The sequence below is a fragment of the Bombina bombina genome, chromosome 2, assembly GCF_027579735.1.
Source record: "Bombina bombina isolate aBomBom1 chromosome 2, aBomBom1.pri, whole genome shotgun sequence".
NCBI lineage: Eukaryota > Metazoa > Chordata > Amphibia > Anura > Bombinatoridae > Bombina > Bombina bombina.
The window spans coordinates 779,963,444-779,987,440 of record NC_069500.1 but is presented as its reverse complement, the minus strand read 5'-3'; the positions used below and the strand labels follow the sequence as shown (position 1 = coordinate 779,987,440).

Genomic DNA, 23,997 nt, shown 5'->3' with positions numbered 1-23,997 from the left:
ATTTCACGAGGACTAAAATATTATTATTGTTAAAATGTGACTAATAAATCAGAAGTTTTAAAAATCTTAACACCCAAACACCTAGATTTAGAGTTTGGTGTTAGCCGTCAAAACCAGCGTTAGGGGCTCCTAACGCTGGTTTTGGCCGCCCGCTGGTATTTAGAGTCAGTCAGGAAAGGGTCTAACGCTCACTTTGCAGCCGCAACTTTTCCATACCGCAGATCCCCCTACGCCATTTGTGTATCCTATATTTTCAATGGGATCTTTCTAACGCTTTCTAGCGGTATTTAGAGTCTTGGCTGAAGTGAGCGTTAGAAATCTAACGACAAGACTCCAGCCGCAGAGAAAAGCCAGGAGTTAAGAGCTTTATGGGCTAACGCGGGTTTATAAAGCTCTTAACTACTGTGCTCTAAAGTACACTAACACCCATAAACTACCTATGTACCCCTAAACCGAGGCCCCCCCACATCGCCGCCACTCTAATAAAATGTTTTAACCCCTAATCTGCCGACCGAACACCGCCGCCACCTACGTTATCCCTATGTACCCCTAATCTGCTGCCCCTAACTCCGCCGACCCCTATATTATATTTATTAACCCCTAATCTGCCACCCCCAACGTCGCCGCCACCACCTACCTACACTTAACCCCTAATCTGCCGACCGGACCTCAATGCTACTATAATAAAGTTATTAACCCCTAATCCGCCTCAATAACCCTATAATAAATAGTATTAACCCCTAATCTGCCCTCCCTAACATCACCGACACCTAACTTCAAGTATTAACCCCTAATCTGCCGACCGGACCTCACCGCTACTCTAATAAATTTATTAACCCCTAAAGCTAAGTCTAACCCTAACACTAACACCCCCCTAAGTTAAATATAATTTTTATCTAACAAAATAAATCTTATTAAATAAATTATTCCTATTTAAAGCTAAATACTTACCTGTAAAATAAACCCTAATATAGCTACAATATAAATAATAATTACGTTGTAGCTATTTTAGGATTAATATTTATTTTACAGGCAACTTTGTATTTATTTTAACCAGGTACAATAGCTATTAAATAGTTAATAACTATTTAATAGCTACCTAGTTAAAATAATTACAAAATTACCTGTAAAATAAATCCTAACCTAAGTTACAATTAAACACTACACTATCAATAAATTAATTAAATAAAATACCTACAATTATCTACAATTAAACCTAACACTACACTATCAATAAATTAATTACATACAAATACCTACAAATAAATACAATTAAATAAACTAACTAAAGTACAAAAAATAAAAAAAGAACTAAGTTACAAAAAATAAAAAAATAAGTTACAAACATTAGAAAAAGATTACAACAATTTTAAGCTAATTACACCTACTCTAAGCCCCCTAATAAAATAACAAAGCCCCCCAAAATAAAAAAATGCCCTACCCTATTCTAAAATAAAAATAGAAAAGCTCTTTTACCTTACCAGCCCTTAAAAGGGCCTTTTGCGGGGCATGCCCCAAAGAATTCAGCTCTTTTGCCTGTAAAAAAAAACATACAATACCCCCCCAACATTACAACCCACCACCCACATACCCCTAATCTAACCCAATCCCCCCTTAAATAAACCTAACACTAAGCCCCTGAAGATCTCCCTACCTTGAGTCGTCTTCACCCAACCGGGCACCGATGGACCAAACGAAGACATCCGGAGCCGCAGAAGTCTTCATCCTATTCAGGCAGAAGAGGACATCCGGACCGGTAGACATCTTCATCCAAGCAGCATCTTCTATCTTCATCCATCCGGAGCGGAGCCATCTTCTTCCAGCCGACGCGGATCCATCCTCTTCTACCGACGCCTACTCGCCGAATGACGGTTCCTTTAAATGACGTCATCCAAGATGGCGTCGCTCAAATTCCGATTGGCTGATAGGCTTCTATCAGCCAATCGGAATTAAGGTAGGAAAATTCTGATTGGCTGATGGAATCAGCCAATCAGATTCAAGTTCAATCCGATTGGCTGATCCAATCAGATTGAGCTCGCATTCTATTGGCTGATCGGAACAGCCAATAGAATGCGAGCTCAATCTGATTGGCTGATTCCATCAGCCAATCAGAATTTTCCTACCTTAATTCCGATTGGCTGATAGAATCCTATCAGCCAATCGGAATTCGAGGGACGCCATCTTGGATGACGTCATTTAAAGGAACCGTCATTCGGCAAGTAGGCGGCGGTAGAAGAGGATGGATCCGCGTCGGCTGGAAGAAGATGGCTCCGCTCCGGATGGATGAAGATAGAAGATGCCGCTTGGATGAAGATGTCTACTGGTCCGGATGTACTCTTCTGCCCGGATAGGATGAAGACTTCTGCCGCTCCGGATGTCTTCTTTTGGCCCATTGGTGCCCGGTTGGGTGAAGATGACTCAAGGTAGGGAGATCTTCAGGGGCTTAGTGTTAGGTTTATTTAAGGGGGGTTTGGGTTAGATTAGGGGTATGTGGATGGTGGGTTGTAATGTTTGGGGGGGGTATTGTATGTTTTTTTTTTACAGGCAAAAGAGCTGAATTCTTTGGGGAATGCCCCGCAAAAGGCCCTTTTAAGGGCTGGTAAGGTAAAAGAGCTTTTCTATTTTTATTTTAGAATAGGGTAGGGCATTTTTTTATTTTGGGGGGCTTTGTTATTTTATTAGGGGGCTTAGAGTAGGTGTAATTAGCTTAAAATTGTTGTAATCTTTTTCTAATGTTTGTAACTTATTTTTTTATTTTTTGTAACTTAGTTCTTTTTTTATTTTTTGTACTTTAGTTAGTTTATTTAATTGTATTTATTTGTAGGTATTTGTATGTAATTAATTTATTGATAGTGTAGTGTTAGGTTTAATTGTAGATAATTGTAGGTATTTTATTTAATTAATTTATTGATAGTGTAGTGTTAGGTTTAATTGTAACTTAGGTTAGGATTTATTTTACAGGTAATTTTGTAATTATTTTAACTAGGTAGCTATTAAATAGTTATTAACTATTTAATAGCTATTGTACCTGGTTAAAATAAATACAAAGTTGCCTGTAAAATAAATATTAATCCTAAAATAGCTACAATATAATTATAATTTATATTGTAGCTATATTAGGGTTTATTTTACAGGTAAGTATTTAGCTTTAAATAGGAATAATTTATTTAATAAGATTTATTTTATTTCGTTAGATAAAAATTATATTTAACTTAGGGGGGTGTTAGTGTTAGGGTTAAACTTAGCTTTAGGGGTTAATAAATTTAATAGAGTAGCGGTGAGGTCTGGTCGGCAGATTAGGGGTTAATACTTGAAGTTAGGTGTCGGTGATGTTAGGGAGGGCAGATTAGGGGTTAATACTATTTATTATGGGGTTATTGAGGCGGGAGTGAGGCGGATTAGGGGTTAATAACTTTATTATAGTAGCGGTGAGGCCTGGTCGGCAGATTAGGGGTTAATAATTGTAGGTAGGTGGCGGCGACGTTGGGGGGGGCAGATTAGGGGGTAATAAATATAATATAGGGGTCGGTGGTGTTAGGGGCAGCAGATTAGGGGTACATAGGGATAACGTAGGTTGCGACGGTGTACGGAGCGGCAGATTAGGGGTTAAAAAATATGCAGGGGTCAGCGATAGTGGGGGCGGCAGATTAGGGGTTAATAAGTGTAAGGTTAGGGGTGTTTAGACTCGGGGTACATGTTAGGGTGTTAGGTGCAGACTTAGGAAGTGTTTCCCCATAGGAAACAATGGGCTGCGTTAGGAGCTGAACGCTGCTTTTTTGTAGGTATTAGGTTTTTTTTCAGCTCAAACGGCCCCATTGTTTCCTATGGGGGAATCGTGCATGAGCACGATTTTGATGTTGGCCGCGTCCGTAAGCACCGCTGGTATTTAGAGTTGCAGTGGCGGTAAATTATGCTATATGCTCCCTTTTTGGAGCCTAACGCAGCCCTTCTGTGAACTCTAAATACCAGCGGTATTTAAAAGGTGCGGGAGAAAAAAAGCAAGCGTAGCTAACGCACCCCTTTGGCCGCAGAACTCTAAATCTAGCGGTTAATTAACTAAAACGAAGGATCACAAATTAATATTTTAGCAGCCATAGTTCCTTGAGAGCTTTGGTAATTTTGTTCTGTACAAAGTATGTTTTATAACTACATATATTTTTGAGATTGTAATAAAAAAAAGTTCAAACTTTTAAAATTGTTGTTTTTCTTAATTCACCATGTTAAAATTTAGGTAAATCCCTAAATGAGGATAATTATTTAAACAGCTAATATAATTAAAAAAATACATCTATATTATTCTTAAACTAATCTTTATTTTTAATACATTATTATGTAGCATTTATTTACTGTTTAATAACACTTTAACCATGGAATTATTTTCCCCCTCTTCTTATTAAAGTCTGACATACTGATACAGAGGTAAAGATGACTCCTTTAGCCTATTGTTCTATTTGTTTTTTGAAGGGGATTTGCTGAAACTTGCTCCAACGACAATTCAGTTGCCCCAGGAAAGGAAGATTAGAATTTTTTTCCTGCAGTGTCAAGTTGTAACTGAGCTTGTAGGACACTATTCAAAGAGAGTGGAGGGGAGGGGGGGGGGAGCTGGAGTGTAAATGGGAGGGCACATTAGGATCTGTGTGTAAATTAGCCTTACCCAGTGGGAGTGTTAAGGGGGGTGAATATGGATAGTCCCAGTTTGAAGATTACATACAGAAAGGGCTTTGTACCAGCCACTGATTGTAGAAACAAAACACCATTTTAATTACCGTACAAAAGGGCAGCTGATGGAGAGGAAGGAGTTGCATGTACTGGATAAAAACTGTAAAAGATTTTATCTCCTGCTCTGAAAAAACAAAACAAAAAAACAACCAAAAACCCAGTGGATGATATGTATTGGAATTACATGACAGTTTTCTGTTTGTGCAGATCACTAACAAGTGAGTCAAATCATTTTTTAGAAGATTCTTTTTTAACAAACACAACTAAAGAATGTTTGTATTGTTGCTCACTTTCTAAAGTTCGTTCTGCACAACTGTTTTTAGTTGCAGTGCTTAGGATATTGCCTATTGTGTTGTGATGGGACAGTAGAACGTGAAGTGTAGAAGAGAGGTTCAATTTATGTTTTCACTCTCCACAAATTTGGATTATCAAACATGGTTCATCGCAGGAATTATACATAATGTATTGTTGTGACCACCCGCAGCTCCTACAAACTCACCTGTACAGCAGTGTCAGCAGAGAATGTTCACATACACAAGGTCTCCAATCAGAAGACATTCTTGTATCGGGTAGGTACCAACACATTCACTAAATTGTTTTCATAGAGGATGATATAAGAAAGAGACAAAATCATTTTTTTTGTCTTGTTTTTCATCTCCTCCACAGTATTCAGATATAAGCAGATACTTTTGTGTAAGTCTTAATTAAACATGGTTTAAATAATGGAAGAATGTAATTAACAGAAGTCTGATATGGGAATATGATATGTTTGTGTGTGCACATGCATGTGCCTATGTGTTTGTGTGTGAGTGCGTATGTGTGCATATGTGTGTACGTGTGTATGTATGTGCATGTGTGTAGGTGCATATGTGTTTGTGTGTGAGTGCGTATTTGTGCATATGTGTGTGTATGTATGTGCATGTGTGTAGGTGCATATGTGTTTGCGTGTGAGTGCGTATTTGTGCATATGTGTGTGTGTATGTGCATATGTGTTTTTGTGTGAGTACGTATTTGTGCATATGTGTGTGTACGTGTGTGTATGTATGTGCATGTGTGTAGGTGCATATGTGTTTTTGTGTGAGTGCGTATTTGTGCATATGTGTGTGTACGTGTGTGTATGTATGTGCATGTGTGTAGGTGCATATGTGTTTGTGTGTGAGTGCGTATTTGTGCATATGTGTGTGTATGTATGTGCATGTGTGTAGGTGCATATGTGTTTGCGTGTGAGTGCGTATTTGTGCATATGTGTGTGTATGTATGTGCATGTGTGTAGGTGCATATGTGTTTGTGTGTGAGTGCGTATTTGTGCATATGTGTGTGTGTATGTGCATATGTGTTTTTGTGTGAGTGCGTATTTGTGCATATGTGTGTGTACGTGTGTGTATGTATGTGCATGTGTGTAGGTGCATATGTGTTTGTGTGTGAGTGCGTATTTGTGCATATATGTGTGTATATATGTGCATGTGTGTAGGTGCATATGTCTTTTTGTGTGAGTGCGTATTTGTGCATATGTGTGTGTACGTGTGTGTATGTATGTGCATGTGTGTAGGTGCATATGTGTTTGTGTGTGAGTGCGTATTTGTGCATATGTGTGTGTGTATGTGCATGTGTGTAGGTGCGTATGTGTTTGTGTGTGAGTGCTTATTTGTGCATATGTGTGTGTGTATGTGCATATGTGTTTTTGTGTGTGTGCATATGTTGGTGTGTACATGTGTCTGTGTGTGTGAGCACATGTGTGTGTACATTAAAGGAAGGTTTAAAAATATAGATAACAGTTTTCTTATAAATAAATTGCTGAAATAGTTTCTAAAATGCTTCATGCAAAATTGCAGCATGCTTGAACAGGAACTGTAGTAATAAGTGCTGGTTGCAAAATATCTCATCATCTTTGTGCAATAGATGATTTGTTTAGGGGCAGTTTGTTTAAATATTTATTGAGGTCATCAGTAGTTTAAGAATGAAGCTCATTATCCTTTTATCTGTAAATGATCTGTGTAATAATAATATTTTCTGTTAAGTATTACGGTGTGTACTGAAGAATCTGTATTGTTAATATATTCACTCATTTGGTTATCTGTGGTTTAGTGTGTATTCCAGAAGAAACATTTGTCACAGAGATTATCCACAATAATCCCTTTATAGACTTTAATGGATAATTTAGTAGAAAATGTGTTAATACACTTTTCAAATGGATTAGAATGTATCCCAGTGTAAGAATGTTAAAGAAGATTGCTTTACATTTAAAATAAAACATTGTGTGATATACAAATACAGCTTGGGTACAAGTAAACATACTTAAGCATGCAAACAAAATCTTATATTGACTAAAAGTATGGCCACAATGGAATGAGCACATAAACCTTTTTTTAAGGCAAAATGTATCATCCTTGCAGGCAGATAGTTTCGCAAGTAGGGAACCTGTCGGCCTGCAATCACCCCTTGCGCTAGAGCAATCCCCCAAACACTCAAGTGTCATATAACTAAATTATTTAAACATTCCAAAGATAATGAAAATATTCACTAATGCAAGCTAAATAGATGCTCCTCTGTCTAATTTAGCATCATCACCTTAGTCAAATTAACTTTGAATAATCACTTCTTAGTCAGGAAGCAAATTGTTTTAACCATGTAATGTAGACTGCATGGACAACCAACCAACAAAACTAGACATTTCATGGTGCAAGCCAAATATACCATTTTACATTTATTAGTTGTATGTGGATTATGGACGAAAAAAACAAAACTTGCCAGGTGTTTGTCTGGTTTGGGGTATAGCAGACATGTTCATACTAAAAAAAAAAAAGCTAAAAGAACTAGAAGAATATTATTATTATTATTATACTTTATTTATATAGTGCTAACATATACTGCAGCGCTGTCCATGGGTACAATTAATATATAAGTAAAACAATGATATAATACTTGAAAGAGACAAGACAAAATTTGACACACAAATACGAAAGGAATTTAGGGCTCTATTCCCGTGAGAACTTACGATCTACAAGGGTAGGAGGGTGAGAAACAGAAGGTGAGGACTTCAATGGTGAGAAACATTTTAATACAGAGTTAGATGAGGGCAATTATTAGGTAGATGGAATTTATTTGTTACTGAGTTGGGTGGTAGGCTTCCCTTAAAGGGACACTGAACCTAAATTTTTTCTTTTGTGATTCAGACAGAGCATGACATTTTAAGCAACTTTCTAATTTACTCCTATTATTACATTTTCTTCATTCTCTTGGTATCTTTATTTGAAATGCAAGAATGTAAGTTTAGATGCCGGCCCATTTTTGGTGAACAACCTGGGTTGTCCTTGCTGATTGGTGGATAAATTCATCCACCAATCAAAAAGTGCTGTCCAGAGTACTGAAACAAAAAAAAGCTTAGATGCCTTCTTTTTCAAATATAGATATCAAGAGAACGAAGAAAAATTGATAATAGGAGTAAATTAGAAAGTTGCTTAAAATTGCATGCTCTATCTGAATCACAAAAGAAAAAAATTTGGGTTCAGTGTCCCTTTAACAACAATGTCTCTAGGGATATGCCAAACACTAAAAGCTTTCAACTATACTTAAAACTATTCTAAATAAGCATTACATTATGAGAAATATAATATAAGTAAATGTTTGCAGTTATGTCTCATGCATACTTATCCAATGCACAAACTACCATATTCCAGGACAATACATGACTGTTCCTGCTCCCCGAGGATACTATACATAAACATACAATGAATGCAAGTTACACATTCATTTATAGATCTAATAGAAAAGTAGTCACCACAATATGTCCTATATGCACAGCCTGTGTTAAATTTAGGTCAGTTTTGTTTACAAGCTGAGATTGTCTTATGGTTATCACATGCACAAGTAGATTACACTGACTAACACTACAGCAAAGTAGAACCTGTAACACTAAAGTATATGGACTGCCAATCTACTTTGTAGGCTGTCTAAATCACTAATTCTCAAATAAGATGTCTACCTCCATTTAAATGTTTCTATTGCATACTAGTCAAAATATCCTTTGTTGAGTAAAAATTCCTTTTTAAAGGCACAGTAAAGTTAAAATTAAACTTTCATGATTCAGATAGAGCACGCAGTTGTAAACAACTTTCCAATTCAACTCCATTATCAAAATGTTCAGACTTTACAACAGAATGTAAAGATAGTGAAATTCTACTAAGGGATGTTAATTTAAAGGGACAGTCTACAATAGAATTGTTATTGTTTTAAATTATAGATAATCCCTTTATTACCCATTCCCCAGTTTTGCATATCCAACACTGTTATATTAATATACGTTTTACCTCTGTGATTACCTTGTATCTAAGCATCTTCTGACAACCCCTGATCACATGACTTTTTATTTATTATCTATTGACTTGCATTTTAGACAATTAGTGCTGTGTTGTGCTGACTCTTAAATAACTCCAGGGGCGTTAACACAATGTTATCTATATGGCCCACATGAACTAGCAGTCTCCTGTTGTAAAAAGCAAATTAAAAAGCATGTAATAAGAGGCTGTCTGTAGTGACTTAGTAACAAGCAGGCATTTAGAGGTATAAATGTAATAAAGTATATTCATATAACAATGTTGGTTGTGCAAAGCTGGGGAATGGGTAGTAAAGGCTTTATCTATTTTTTTAAACAATAACAATTTTAGTTTTGACTGTCCCTTTAAATGATAATGTGAGTAGTATCTTTCTTTTACAGATGAATAGGTGTCAAGGGCTTTAATAATATTCATCCAATGGTTCTAAAAGAACTTGGATCCATAATAGCTACTCCATTAGCTGATTTATTTAATCAGTCACTGTTAACAGGAGTTGTTCTAGAAGACTGGAAAATTGCTAATGTAGTCCCTCTTCATAAAAAGGGTAGTAGGGAAGAATCTGCTAACTATAGGCCAGTCAGTTTGACATCAATTGCAGGGAAATTAATGGAAACTCTTGTGTCTTACCTTCAGGCAAACAACTTAGAAGACAAAGGACATCATGATTTCACCACCGGAAGATCATGTCAGACTAATTTAATTGATTTTGTTCACAATGTAACTAAATTAATAGACCAGGGAGTAGCCATAGATGTTGCGTATCTAGACTTTAGCTAAGCATTTGACATTGTCCCACACAGCAAACTTTTTTTTTTTATTGAGGTTACAAAGCAAAAGATAAATATAAGTTTACATAAACAATATGCTCATATAAGCACATTGGTAAAAAAAAATATATATATAGAAATTCTGGATGTATACATCCTAAAAAAACCAAGAAGGAAATATATCCAAAATATTAATTAGCTAAGTGTAACCTATAGAAAATATCTAAATAGAACCACTTTTCTAGTATAATGTGAATAACTCCCGAAGCCATTTGATGTCACTCTTGGACCTCCCTTATTATAGGCATAACTATTTGGGAGAAGTATTGCAATATAATGTAAATAATAAGGGTTTCATGGTGAGAGGGAATATAGAGATCTATAATATGCTTTGATAAGATTAATAACTTTGAAACTTATGGTATGCTGTAAACGGGAGCTTACAATCAATGTAGTAATAGAAGATATATTCGATCTCTGATGAAGCGCATGTGAGCATGCAAGAAACGCGTCAGATCTAGCACCCCTTGCACACCTGTGATAGTGCTACTCACCTTGTGTATTCAATAAAACCACTTGGCATCAAGTTCCCGGTTCCTCGTTTTTTCTTTTGTGTATCCTATATATATATATATATATATATATGTATATATAAAATAAAGCATATAATGACTTCCACTGGTGCAAAGGGTCATATTTTTCAACAATAATAATTTATTTATTTTTATGTGGGGGAAGACATCAATTATGCACATGGAAGTACAATATATATGTCACTGGAGACAGAACTGTATGAAATAAAATATTAGAGGGCACAATCTAACATAAATAAATGCAAAGGGAAAGATCAAGAGTTACCAGCATGAAATTGAAGCAACATGTACAATAAATCTATGTACTTCATGGCAAATAGGTGAAAGAGCTCTTTTGGGAAAATGCTTTAGGTCTGTCAAGCATAGAAACTGGTGTAGTTTGAAAACAATTGTTAATATGCTGGTATAAATTAGTAATATGGCGTTCAAATATTATCGTTACTTCTTCCTCAACTTTTTGCAATTGATATAGCAGTTTGCTTTACCCGGATACGGGCGGGATGGAGGGGAGGGGGTGTTAGAAGCCACCACCAGAGTTTCCAATGGTCCATATTAGGGCTCCAAAAAGGATATGCAACACAATAGTGGTATCAAGTAGAGTTAAAGTTACTGTTGAAACATTCTCAAAAAAATTTGTAACAATGCCACTCTTAGGGGCAGATTTATCAAGCTCCGAATAGAGCTTGATAAATCTGGAGCTCTGAATGGAGCTTGATAAATCTGGAGCTCCGAATGGAGCTTGATAAATCTGGAGCTCCGAATGGAGCTTGATAAATCTGGAGCTCTGAATGGAGCTTGATAAATCTGGAGCTCCGAATGGAGCTTGATAAATCTGGAGCTCCGAATGGAGCTTGATAAATCTGGAGCTCTGAATGGAGCTTGATAAATCTGGAGCTCCGAATGGAGCTTGATAAATCTGGAGCTCTGAATGGAGCTTGATAAATCTGGAGCTCTGAATGGAGCTTGATGCCCCTTGTTTCCGGCAAGCCTTCAGGGTCGCCGGAAACAGAAGTTATGAAGCAGCGGTCTAAAGACTGCTGCTCCACAACTTGTACGCCTGCTCTGAGGCGGCGGACGGAAATACGATCGGGTTGATTGACACCCCTTGCTAGCGGCTGATTGGTCTTGAATCGGGTTGTATTATTAAGGTGCATCAAAAATCTTAAATATGCAAAGTGTAAATCGTAATTTAAGTACACTGGTAGTGCAAAAAAAAAAAATGTACTTCAAAGTACAAAATACAAAGTGTAATAGTTTTTTTGTAAAATGGGCTGAACATGGGCGTTCCATGGGCATATATGAAATTGTCTCTCTAATCCCAGTGAAATTCTGTAAAGATTTTTGCACTATAGCAGTTTGAAACTCACTGCTTTACCGGATACGGGCGGGATGGGGGTGGTGTTAGAAGCCACCATCAGAGTTTCCAATGGTCCATATTAGGGCTCCAAAAAAGATATGCAACACAATAGTGGTATCAAGTAGAGTTAAAGTAACTGTTGAAACATTCTATAAAAAAATTGTAACAATGCCACTCTTAGGGGCAGAATTAGTAAGCTCCGAATGGAGCTTGATGCCCCTTGTTTCCGGCAAGCCTTCAGGCTCGCCGGAAACAGAAGATATGAAGCAGCGGTCTAAAGACCGCTGCTCCACAACTTGTCCGCCTTCTCTGAGGCGGTGGACGGAAATCAACCCAATCGAATATGATCGGGTTGATTGACACCGCTTGCTAGCGGCTGATTGGTCACGAATCTGCAGGGGGCGTTATTGCACAAGCAGTTCTGGTGAACTGCTTGTGCAATGGTAAATGCCCACAAACACAGCTGGAGAAATTCCTTTGTTTGTGGACATTCTTACAGGCTTGGTAAGCCTTCTCCATGTTACTGTGACCTGTGAGTGCTGTATTCTATTTTGCTTATTCAAGCAATGATAAATGCTGACAGCGTATGCTATCGGCATTTATCGATGTGCAGCGGACATGATACGCTACATCGTATCATGTCCGCTCGCACTTAGATAAATATGCCTCATAGTCTTAAATATCCTGAAGATTATTCAGAACATATTAGGAGCACTACATTTTGCATCCTAGCATGGACACCACCCAGATCCGCCCCCACACACAACAAACTTATTAACAAAATGTATTGCATTAGAGTAGATGCTAAGCTTGTTATGTGGGTAGAATGCTGGTGTTTCAATTAATAGAGTACATTCAAATGAGGGGTCAGTTACTAGTCGTGTTCCCCAAGGGTCAGTTCTTGAGCCTGTTTTGTTAAATATGTTCATCAGTGATATTATAAGTGGGCTCAAGTGGGAAGGTTTGATGTTCCAGGAGGGGTGGATCATATGAACATTGATATTAAAGAAAATGGAGGACTGGGCATATAAATGGAATCTGAAACTCAAAGGCTAATTATGGGCTCACATTATTAATTGTAACTAAAGAGGAACTGGACTTTGGAATTATTATTTCAGATGATTTAAAATTTGGTGCACATTGCAGCACTGCAGCTAGTAAGGGCAGTTGAATACTTGGTTGCATTGGAAGAGGTATTAGCTGCAGAAATAGTCAGGTTCTTATGCCACTTTACAGATCATTAGTTAGGCCTCATCTGGAATACTGTGTACAGTTCTGGAGACCACATCTCCAGAAGGCTATAAATAAACTAGAAACTGTCCAAAGGAGGCTACTAAAAGGGTTCATGGTCTAAAATATTAAATGTACAATGAAAAAATCTTTGATCTAAATATGTATAGTTTAGAGGAGAGAAGGGAAAGAGATGACATGATAGAAACCTTCAAATATATGAAGGGACTTAATAAAGTGGAAGTTAGAGGGTAGCTAATTCAGGAACAAAAATTAAGGAAGCTTTTTTTACAGAATGGAGGCGGATTCATGGAATAAACATCCAAAGGAGGTGGTAAACACAGGGACTGTAAAAGAATAAAAAAAAACTGGGACATGCATAAGGCTATCTTAAGAAAACAGTAACATGTAATGTGGGTAGACTTGATGGGCCTATTTGGTTCATATCTGCAGTCAAATTCGATGTTTCTATGCGCACAGTCTTTCTTATATCCTACTGAGCATGTATAGAATATACGTATATGCATTTTGTGATTGGCTGATGGCTATCACATGATGCAGGGGGAAGGAAAATTCAACTAAATCGACTACTCATTTGAAATTCAGACTAAGGGCCCAATGATCTAAAGGGCTCTGGGCTCTCAAGATTATTAAAGAATGCTCGTCAGTCCTTCTATTTCCCTGGTTGAATGATTTTTACCCTGAAAATTTATATTATTAATGTGCATCAAAAATCTTAAATATGCAGAGTGTAAATCGTAATTTAAGTACACTGGTTGTGAAGAAAAAAAATAATTTGTACTTAAAAGTACAAAATACATAGCGTAATTGTTTTTTTGTAAAATGGGCTGAACATGGGCGTTCCATGGGCATATATGAAATTGTCTAATCCCAGTGTAATTTTGTAAAGATTTTTGCACTACAGTTCTTACTGTTTTTTTCTCAAAACACTGAAAATACTTATAACCCAAATAGAAAAACACAAGCATATGAAAATAAAGGCGATTGTAAGATGCTATATGCAGAAAGCCGCATAATGTGATTTATATTGGCTGCTGGATTTCATTTTTAAAGTGTGTTCCCTGCTCACTGCTAACTTTGCCTTATGTTGTGAAGTGTCCCTATCCAGCGAGCTCCATTAATTTCAATAGGAGCCATCTCGACACTTGCAGGGACTGCCCCTTATTTTACGATCATTCCACCAGGGCAGCCCCTATGAGGGTCTGCGAGAAAAAAACACGTCTGATCTGGTGAAGTTTAGATAATCGTGCCCTATGGGATTTTGTATTGTCATTTTTATTATGCATTTATTGATTTATGCAATTCTACTATATTTAATGGCCCTGTAAAATATTTTCAAATTTATATTCTTGTTCTACTTTTACTGCAAAACTGGGGTGTAACAAATACAAAAAAATGTAAATTGTGTGTTACAATTATCAAAAATGTGTCAGTGGCATTCAAATCCAAAAAGTGTAGATACCCCAGGTATACATTTTTAGGAATACATCAAACTGGAGTAGAAATACCAAGAAGGTTCACTGTTCAAACCCTATTCTGAAACATTTTTTTCCCAGTTGTCCAAAATTTAACAGTGTATAAATAATTGAATACACTAACTACATCAATTACTACAATTGATAAAAGACACATATGGAACACACATTCTATTGCATTTACAACTTAACAAGTGTAGTTCTCATTTTCACCACTAGAAGAAGCCATATCTACTGTGCATTGTTCTTACAGGAAGTTAGTAGCTGTTATTAGCCGGCCATCCAGTCTAAGGCATTACGTTACCATGGAGAGTCAGAGCTCACTGCTAACATTGTATTCTTAATAAGTTGTATACATAAAATCTTTCTATCAGAATGCTTTGTAACTAGGCTTACTTACAGCACAATGAGCTTTAGTGACAGTTATGTTAACCTTAACGGTACATGACATAATCACTTAATATGCATATGGTGTTACATTCTAATATTTATACTTGAAGGGACAGTAAATAAATGTAGAAATTCATGTTACAGAATTCTGCAGTATGTGCAGTATTCTGCAATATTAACCTAGCGAAGACTGTAAAGAAAAAGAAAAAAAGCATTTTAAAGAATTACTCCCCCCCCCCACCCACCCAGCTACTTTTCATACCTTCTACACCAGCCTCTTCTGCTCTTCGGTTTGTTTCTTTTAAAGCACATCATGGGCACCGATAGCTTTACCAAGGGCGTTGGTGCACTACATTTAGTTCAATAGCGTGATCAGACGTTCCGTCTGATTACAGTTCACCCAACTGCGCCCCTTTAATAGAAACTTACAGCAAAGGGGGCTAAATAAATAATGAAAGAATATTTTTTACTACACATAATTAAACATTTCATATGACATTATCATACTTCCCCTTTAAAGCACATGACCTGCGAGAACTGTCTTCTCTGTCCAAGGTCCTACACACAGAATTTTACCGAAGTAGTCAGACACTAGCTCAGAAACAATGTTGTTTCGCTTGGGAGATTAGGGAAGGGGCAGAAGTCCAATGTGAGCAAGGGCCAGTGGTCTGATCTGAATACTGATGTAGTTATGGGGCTGCAAAAGGGATGCAAGTACCAGGGTTCTGATTAGAGTACTTATGTGGCTGCCCATTGTGCTGGCAGTGGGGTTGCATGATTTCCCTCTCCCCTTCACTAAAGATTTACATGAGAATGCTTAAAAAAATTCTAAGACATTATATATATATATATATATATATATATATATATATATATATATATATATATATATATATATATATATATATATATCCATCACTGTAACATATCTTGCTTGAAAGATTATGGTTTTCAGAGCAGACTCTGAAGAGGAATTACGGTTTACATGAATTTTGTATTGTTTGTGTTGTTTTTACTAGAATAATTTAGAAATCTGAAGCAATGGGATAAAAGATCAATCCTACAACATAAAACTAAACAAGAAAAAAGATACAGTTTTGAAACCTTTTTAAACTAAATAATTCATAGTAACTTTTAAGAACTTGTGATCTGGGCTTAATTTAAATTGTATCTATTAAAGGATATGTTACAATGTTGGGACTTTCCAACATAAAAATAAAATGCTCTAAATATTAGTTCAACACTGGCGTCCTTTGTACACTTTGTTGAAGCTCTGCAAAGTGATTCAGATAGAGCATGCAATTTTAAGCAACTTTCTTATTTACTTCTATTATCAATTTTTCTTCTTTCTCTTGGTATCTTTATTTAAAATACAGGAATGTAAAGCTTAGGAGCTGTGCTTGCTGATTGGTGGCTACATTTGCATGCTCTAAATTTGGGGTTCATGTCCCTTTAAACATATAGCTAAACTTTTTGAACAGGATATGACTGTGGGGCCAATAAGAGCAGCATACACAGGTAGATATCAATCAACATCTCTGTCCTATTGTGCAGTTATTCAACGTGTGAGTTTAGCTATGTGTTTTACCCCTTTGCTGTGGTTACATATGTCAAATATACATTGCTGGTGCAAAAACCTAGCCACAAAGTGATACATTATTCGCCTGGTGTAAAATGTTATCAGGTTTCGTCCAGAGGTCCAAGCCAGTAGTAAAGAGTTCCTTCTGTATTTGAAGCCTTTGGTCACATTTCGAATGAAAGACAACGACATGTGTCTGCCCCTGTCTTTAAAAAAAAAATACACACACACCTTCACAGAGACACCCACAGACTTTCAAATGTGCTTTGTTCCCTTAGTATCCCTTGTTGAAAAATAATACGCACATATCCGCACTAGTGGGAGCTAGCTGATGATTGGTGCCTGCATATATTTGTCTATTGTGATTGACTAACTAGATGTGTTCAGCTAGCTGCCAATGTTCCTTAAGCAAATAATAACAAGAGAATGAGGCAAATTTGATAATAAAAGTAAATTGGAAAGTTGTTTAAAATTGTATGTTCTATCTGAACCATGAAAAATTTTTTTGGGGATTTTCCTGTCGCTTTAATCACAATAGCACTCATTTATATTTGTCCATAATTTTCTACTCTATAGCCCTCAATGCCCTCTCTAATATATTTGTTCCATTGTTTCTACACATCATGATTACCTTTGAATATCATTTGCACATTAGCATTGCTTCATCAGGCATATCTCCCTTTCCAACTAACATAGCATAAACAGCTTAAATAAAGCATTTGAGTACCATGAAGACAATTCTTTGTTACCCAGCCAGCTCTGATTTGTGTTTGCCCGTGCAAAGGTTACCCAAGGCTAAATTCTGATGGGAGATTGATTTCCGAGGGCAGAACCAGGTTGGAATCAATGGCAGAATAGATGGTTTGACGTTGTTGCACTGCATGTCACACATATGTCTGCCTCCTCCCAGCCACTGTGTGACGTCCACACTACAAAGACAGCCACAGAAGAGATATTGTTCATGATCTCTATGTCTTTCACGTGAGCAAAATCGACATTTAAAACTTCTCTGTTTTTGTGTGCTTGACTGTAATTTTCATCAACCATAGAAACTCCTTGGGACAAAATTATTGTTGTGTTTACGTTGCTACAACACAAAATGACATTACACTAATTGGTGCGTAGAGTATATGTTTGTTTTAAATCTGGACTGTAATTTATGTTTAGTGTTTTAACAATCAGGCTCAAATCCATCCCCTTCCATTTTGATGATTTAAATACATTGAGCTACATTTAAGTCAATCAAAATTCCCTTGCAAACAAATCACATTTGTATGGCTATAATTACTTGATAAACCCTCAGATAACCCTTTTCAAATTAACATTGGTTGATTGCATAAAACTAGGGTGACCATATTGCCGCTTTAAAACAGGACACATATGAAAAATACATATGGCAGGGTTCTTATAATGAAACATTATTCAAAACATTTCTTTAAACAGCCCTGACATATGTATTTTTCATAAGTGTCCTGTTTTAAATTGGCAATATGGTCACCCTACATAAAACACACTGACATTACCCCCCCCGCCATATTGGATGGCATAAGAAAGCAACACCAACAAGCAGATACAAATGCTACCTGCTTAATTATTTAACCGCTTTATGCCGTTACGATGTTTCATGCTGTCCTAACAGCGCTGGGCTTTAATGTCATTATGGCAGCATGGAACGTCCAACCTTATATAGAGTCAGGTAGCCCCCTCCTTTTAGGGAATGAAAATCTGACATGGACTTGGCTAACGGCATAGACATTCCCCCATGATGCAATCCCAGCCTTGAAATCATGTTATCACAATAACAATGTTGTTTAATTTCATTTGTCCAGCAAGTGTTTACATCGGAACAAACACTTGCAGTGTGCATGAAGAGATCAGCATTTAAAATAAATAATACAAATTAGCAAATTCAATTAATTGCACAGCAAGTACATATGTCCCTTGTTCAAAGAGATCAATCAACAGGCTATTCAACCTGTGATGTAACCCAAACCAACCCCCTGAAATTCTCATTAATCTTGCACATTTTTGTATTAATGGCTATTAATTGCAGCAACATCAATGGAATACACACTAACAATACTGGCTGAGGTTCAGAAATCATCATCTGCCAAAAACAAGAGCAAGACTGTGATCATTCCATCAGTTAGGGACTCTCCTTAAAGGGACAGAATACACACATTTTCATATAACTGCATGTAATAGACACTACTATAAAGAAGAATATGCACAGATACTGATATAAAAATCCAGTATAAAACCTTTTAAAAACTTACTTAGAAGCACCTAGTTTAGCACTGTTGATGAGGTTAGACTGGAAAACCCTTTGAAAGTTGCTGAAAAAGCATTAAAAGCAGACACTCCCCCCTCCCTTGTATATAAAAAGACCCATTACACAAGCAGGAATCTGTAGACTTCAGTCTATATCTGATACTTTGGGGCTTGGTTAGGAGTCTAAAAAAACTGCACAATGTTATTTAAAAATAAAGCAAAACTATACATTGTTACAAAAACACTCCCAGATGAGCTATATAAATGTATCATCTACAAAACATTTATGCAAAGAAAAATCTAGTGTACAGTGTTTATTGGTTGGAGTGGCTCAGCAAACAATTAAAAAAACAAAAAAACACCTCAGCTGCTATTGAAATGGAGACCACTGATAATTAAATGGATAGAATCCTTTTTTGTGTCACTATAGAATAATATGTCAAGCCAAGTTAGTTAAGCTAAACATTTTAAAGACAAATAAACATCTATCTTGTTGCAATTATTATTGCAGATGATTTAAAACTTCGTGAACAATGTAGTACTGCAGCGAGTAAGGCTAGCAGAATGCTTGGATGTATTGGTAGAGGTATTTGCAGCAGAAATAGTAAGGTTCTTATGCCACTTTATAGATCATTAGTTAGGCCTCATCTTGAGTATTGTGTGCAGTTCTGGAGGCCATATCTTCAGAAGGATATTAACAAACTTGAATCTGTTCAAAGGAGGACTACCAAAATGGTACATGGTCTAAAAAATAAAACTTACCAGGATAGGCTCAATGACCTAAATATGTATAGCTTAGAGGAGAGAAGGGAAAGAGGTGATATGATAGCAACTTTCAACGTTAAAGGGCTTAGTTAAACAGAGGCTGTGGGTATTTTACATAAAATGGAAAATTCAAGAACAAGGGGTCATGATCTCAAGATAAAAGGTAGTAGATTCAGGAGTAATTTGAGGAAGCTTCTTTACAGAAAGAGTGATTGATTTATGGAATAAACTTCCTCAAGAGGTAGTAATGACAAACACTGTGGGGGACTTTAAAAATGCCTGGGACAAGCATAAGTCTACGAACTAGATAAGTTTATACTGTTAGGTAATATCGGGCAGACTTGCTGGGCCTATGACTCTTATCTGCCGTCAATATCTATTTTTCTATGTTTTTCAATAGCCAAACTCCAACCACTACTTACCTTATTTGAGGAACCAATCCGGGACTGAGTCTGCAGCTGACAAGACTAACCATTATTATTATTATTATAGGTTATTTGTAGAGCCCTTATGTTAGAATAAAGTGCATTGTTTTAAAGTTAGATCTTAAAGCTAGCTAGAAAAATATATGTAGCAGTGTTAGATGGATTTTAAACAGTGCCACTATAGTAAAAAAGATATGTTAAACATTAAAAAAAACAAATTGCATAAAAAAACAACACATAATTTACATGCTTTCTTCGTAAACAAGCTCTTACAAATTCTCAGTGTAGCCCTCTCTACAGCTAGATAAGGGTTCTTCCATTGCAAAACTTAAGTTCTATTGCCACATGGTTTTTGCAACAAAAGTCCTCTACTGAGCATAGGCAGTAAACTGACTGCAGCTGTTTATGGTGTCTCCTAGCAACACTTCAAAGGGAAATAATACATGTTGCAATTATTTTATTTAATGATACTCCACTGCTTAGTGCTTTTTATTACAACAATGAAACATGCTGCTTTATATCCCTTTAACCTTGAAAAGTCTGCAGTGTGCTTTTTTAGTTCTGTGAATTAGAAAAACTACAGTTTTCAGAGCTAAATTACATGAAAATGGGGCAAAATAAATTATAAAAGCATACTGCACAGTTATTTCGATATGCATAACTAAACTACTTCTATTAAATCTCAAGGTGTTCACCGTCCCTTTTAAATGTTGCTTTGTGACGCTAATTGCGCTAGAGGTAAACTTTTTGCACTTGTCGGGTTACGCTGGCATTATGAATTGAAAGTAAAAAGTTATCACTCTCGCTAACCCGACGCCACCAAAAATACAAACATAGAATATTGCACACACGATTACCTATTCCACTATAGAAGTCAATGGAGCAAAAAAAAAAGTGGGAAAAAAAACGAACTGGCGCACAAACCATATCACATATTCTCATGTGCTCTAATCCGACATGAAAATATGAATATTTCACATTCCAATGTTCTTCACATAGCAATATATATAGTAAAACAATTTCATTAAATACTTAGAACATATTCTGCTATGTGCAGCACATTGGATTGTGAAATATTTATATTAAATACATTGTTAAACACTTTATTAAATATTGCATAAATGTGATTTTTTATTTTTTTATCTACTTAAAGGGATAGTAAACCCCAAAATTGTATTTTATGATTCAGATAGAACATACACTTTTAAACAACTTTCCAATTTAATTCTATTATCGAATGTTCTTCATTTTCTTGTTATCCTCTGCTGAAGGGGCAGCATTGCACTACTGACAGGAAGCTGAAAATATCTATTTAGCCAATCACAAGAGACAAATGTGTGCAGGCACCAATTAGCAGCAGCTCCCACTAGTGTATGATATGTGCGTATTCATTTTTTTTTTAAACAAGGGATACTAAGAGAACAAAGCACATTTGAAAATAGAAGTGAATTTAAAAGTGTCTTAAAATTACCTGCTCTATCTGAATCATGCAGGTTTAATTTTGACTTTCCTATCCCTTTAACTGCGAAGGAGTCTAATGCACTTATATATGTCTATATATGTGTACATATGTATTTATGTGTTTATATGTCTGTAAATACATATATACACATATAAATACATATGTACACATATAAATACATATGTACACACACACAAGAACAAGGCTAGCCCGGCTATGATGTTAGTATAGAGTGTATGATGTTAGTATGGAGTGCATGGTTTTTTGCAGTTGTTATCAGTTAAAGTGAATGTCAATTTTATCTGCCTGGAATTGTTATACTGATTAGTAAACTAGTAACTAGATAAACCGCTAAGTTTTTATTTCTAAAAAATATATAATTTATTTAGATTTTTATTATCAAAATTCAATACGTTTGCAGCAGGACTCCTCCTACTCGCAACTTCCTGTTTCTGAGTATTGTGTCGTATAGAGTGGTCCCACCCGCTCTATATGTATGTCTAATGCGCGCACCAGATGAAGCACTTACTACGCGCATGCGTTGCAATCTGATCCTTTAAATATGCGCATATGTTCGATAGACAATTAAATTACTCTGCACATGCGTTAACATTTGCTACTCGATCTGCGCATGCGTTACACTTGCATATATTTTGAGTGTGGACGTGCATCGCTTCAGAAGGTGGATAGTATCGGCTAACACATGCGCAGAAGAAGCTCATGACGTAGCGAGAAAGGGGCTGAACGCCCAGGGGGGGAATAATGGATTGGCAATAGCTCTTGTCAATCAATCGAGGAAAGAGGGACCAAAATGGCGGGCGGAGGAATTGCGGACCAAAATATAAGAAAAAATAGATATTTGTGCATTTCATATTTTGAAGGGAAAAAAAGAATGAATTAAAGTCCCCCTTGGAGAGATCAATAATATGGCAAAAAGCACAACCAGTGAGTTTACATTAATTTAAATCTAATTAGGGGCATATGTAGCAGGGTTAGCCTTGAGGAGTCAGCAGGATGCAGTTTAAGTTCTGGGAATTAGAAATGGCTCAACTTACATGAAAAGAGAAAAAAGTAAATGATGAAAGTATATTGCAAAGTTGTTTCATTATGCATGACAACATTTTATATAAAAAATCTCAAGGTATTTACTGTCCCTTGAATGTCTTTATGGTGAGAGTTCACATTGTGTTACACATAAAATAGAAAAAGAAATTCACTTATACGAAAATTCTAAGCCAGTTACACTAATAACTTTTATATTTAATAAAGATTTATAGGTATACCCCGCTCATACAGCGGGTTAGGGACCGGAGCCCCGCTGTAAAGTGAAAACCGCCTTAAAGTGAAACAAGGTAGTTTTAGCTTTCTTGTCACTTGCCAGTGTGTTTAGAGAATTGAAAACATGTTTGAACTAACATATATTAGGTGTGCAATAGGGCTACGTTTAGTTAAACACTAGCACAGCACAGTATTCAATTAGTATTTAATAAATACTGTACCTGTAAAATAGTGACAATTACTGTAGTAAAATTTGCCAGACTATAACACTGAGACACAGATTGCACTGTAATGCTGTAAACAGAGTGCATAACAAAATGGTGCCAGTCACTTTTCTATCAATCTTATGATGATTATAGCAATGTTTCAAAATCCTTGGAGGTTGAACTTTGTAAAGTGTAAAGTGAGATATATGTCAATGAAAATGGTGGAGTGTACCCTGCGCAAATAGAAATACCTCAAGCTCTCCTCAATGAGTTCCCTAGCGAACCCCAAAATAACTTAAGAAATGAAAGAGAGAGGGGAGCGCCAAAAAGGCTGAGGTGTAGAAATATATAAATATACACTTTAATTGATACAGTTAATGTCTAATACAATTAAAAGCATGGATCCATGTCTATAGCTAAAAATACAATGTGTCAGTCATAAAAACAAGTGAACAATATCACAGATGGTATATTGCAATTACACAAAATAATGATCAATCATGCATATACTAATTGTGAGTAGCTAAAAGAAGAAAAAGGATAAAAAGATAGTCCAAAATCACAAATGATGTCAATATATGTCCATCCAGACTAGCAGGTGAAATGAGAATCCAAAGTTGTCAGTGCTGGAGCAATTTTAATCCAAAGTTGAAAAATTAGTGGAATAGTGAAAAAAGTGAAATATAACAATAAAAATGGTGGGAAAAAATAGTGGAAAAAAATAAGGGAAAAAATGAAAAAGATTGTTCAAAATGTTGTGTTAAAAATTTAGTGTTCCAAAAACATCAATAAAAACTTGGCATTGTATTAAACAAATTCATGTGATGTATCCTATGTTCCTTCAGGTGATTCTGTAATTTCAGTGGATGAAGAAGAGTGCAAACATACAATAATAAAATTTATAAAAAACCTGTGGAAAAAAGAAAAAAACAAATATGCAAAATATATCAACTGTTAGGTTCATATATAGGTAATATACTTACTTAATTCTGTTGACGCGTTTCGGCCTAGGATTAGGCCTTTATCAAGACTAGCAACGACTCCAAACCAGTTATATGCACTTGTGGATAAATTAAGACTATTCAGCTTTATCCACTCATTTGTGACTATTCCCCTAACCTTAAT

At 36.1% G+C, this 23,997-nt stretch overlaps 1 protein-coding gene across 2 annotated transcripts in view; it reads left to right on the top strand.

The window, feature by feature from the left end:
• The window catches only part of PDE4C (phosphodiesterase 4C), a 499,380-nt gene that overhangs the window by 184,925 nt on the left and 290,458 nt on the right, over positions 1 to 23,997 (top strand). The window contains exon 1 of one of the 2 annotated variants that reach the window (XM_053702947.1): positions 4,682 to 5,288. The exons of the other annotated variant lie outside the window; for it this stretch is intronic. Within the exon in view, the coding sequence (XP_053558922.1) occupies positions 5,242 to 5,288 (47 nt within the window). The 5' untranslated portion in view covers positions 4,682 to 5,241. Of the gene's footprint in view, positions 1 to 4,681; positions 5,289 to 23,997 lie in introns of those variants that run through there. 2 annotated transcript variants of the gene reach the window in all.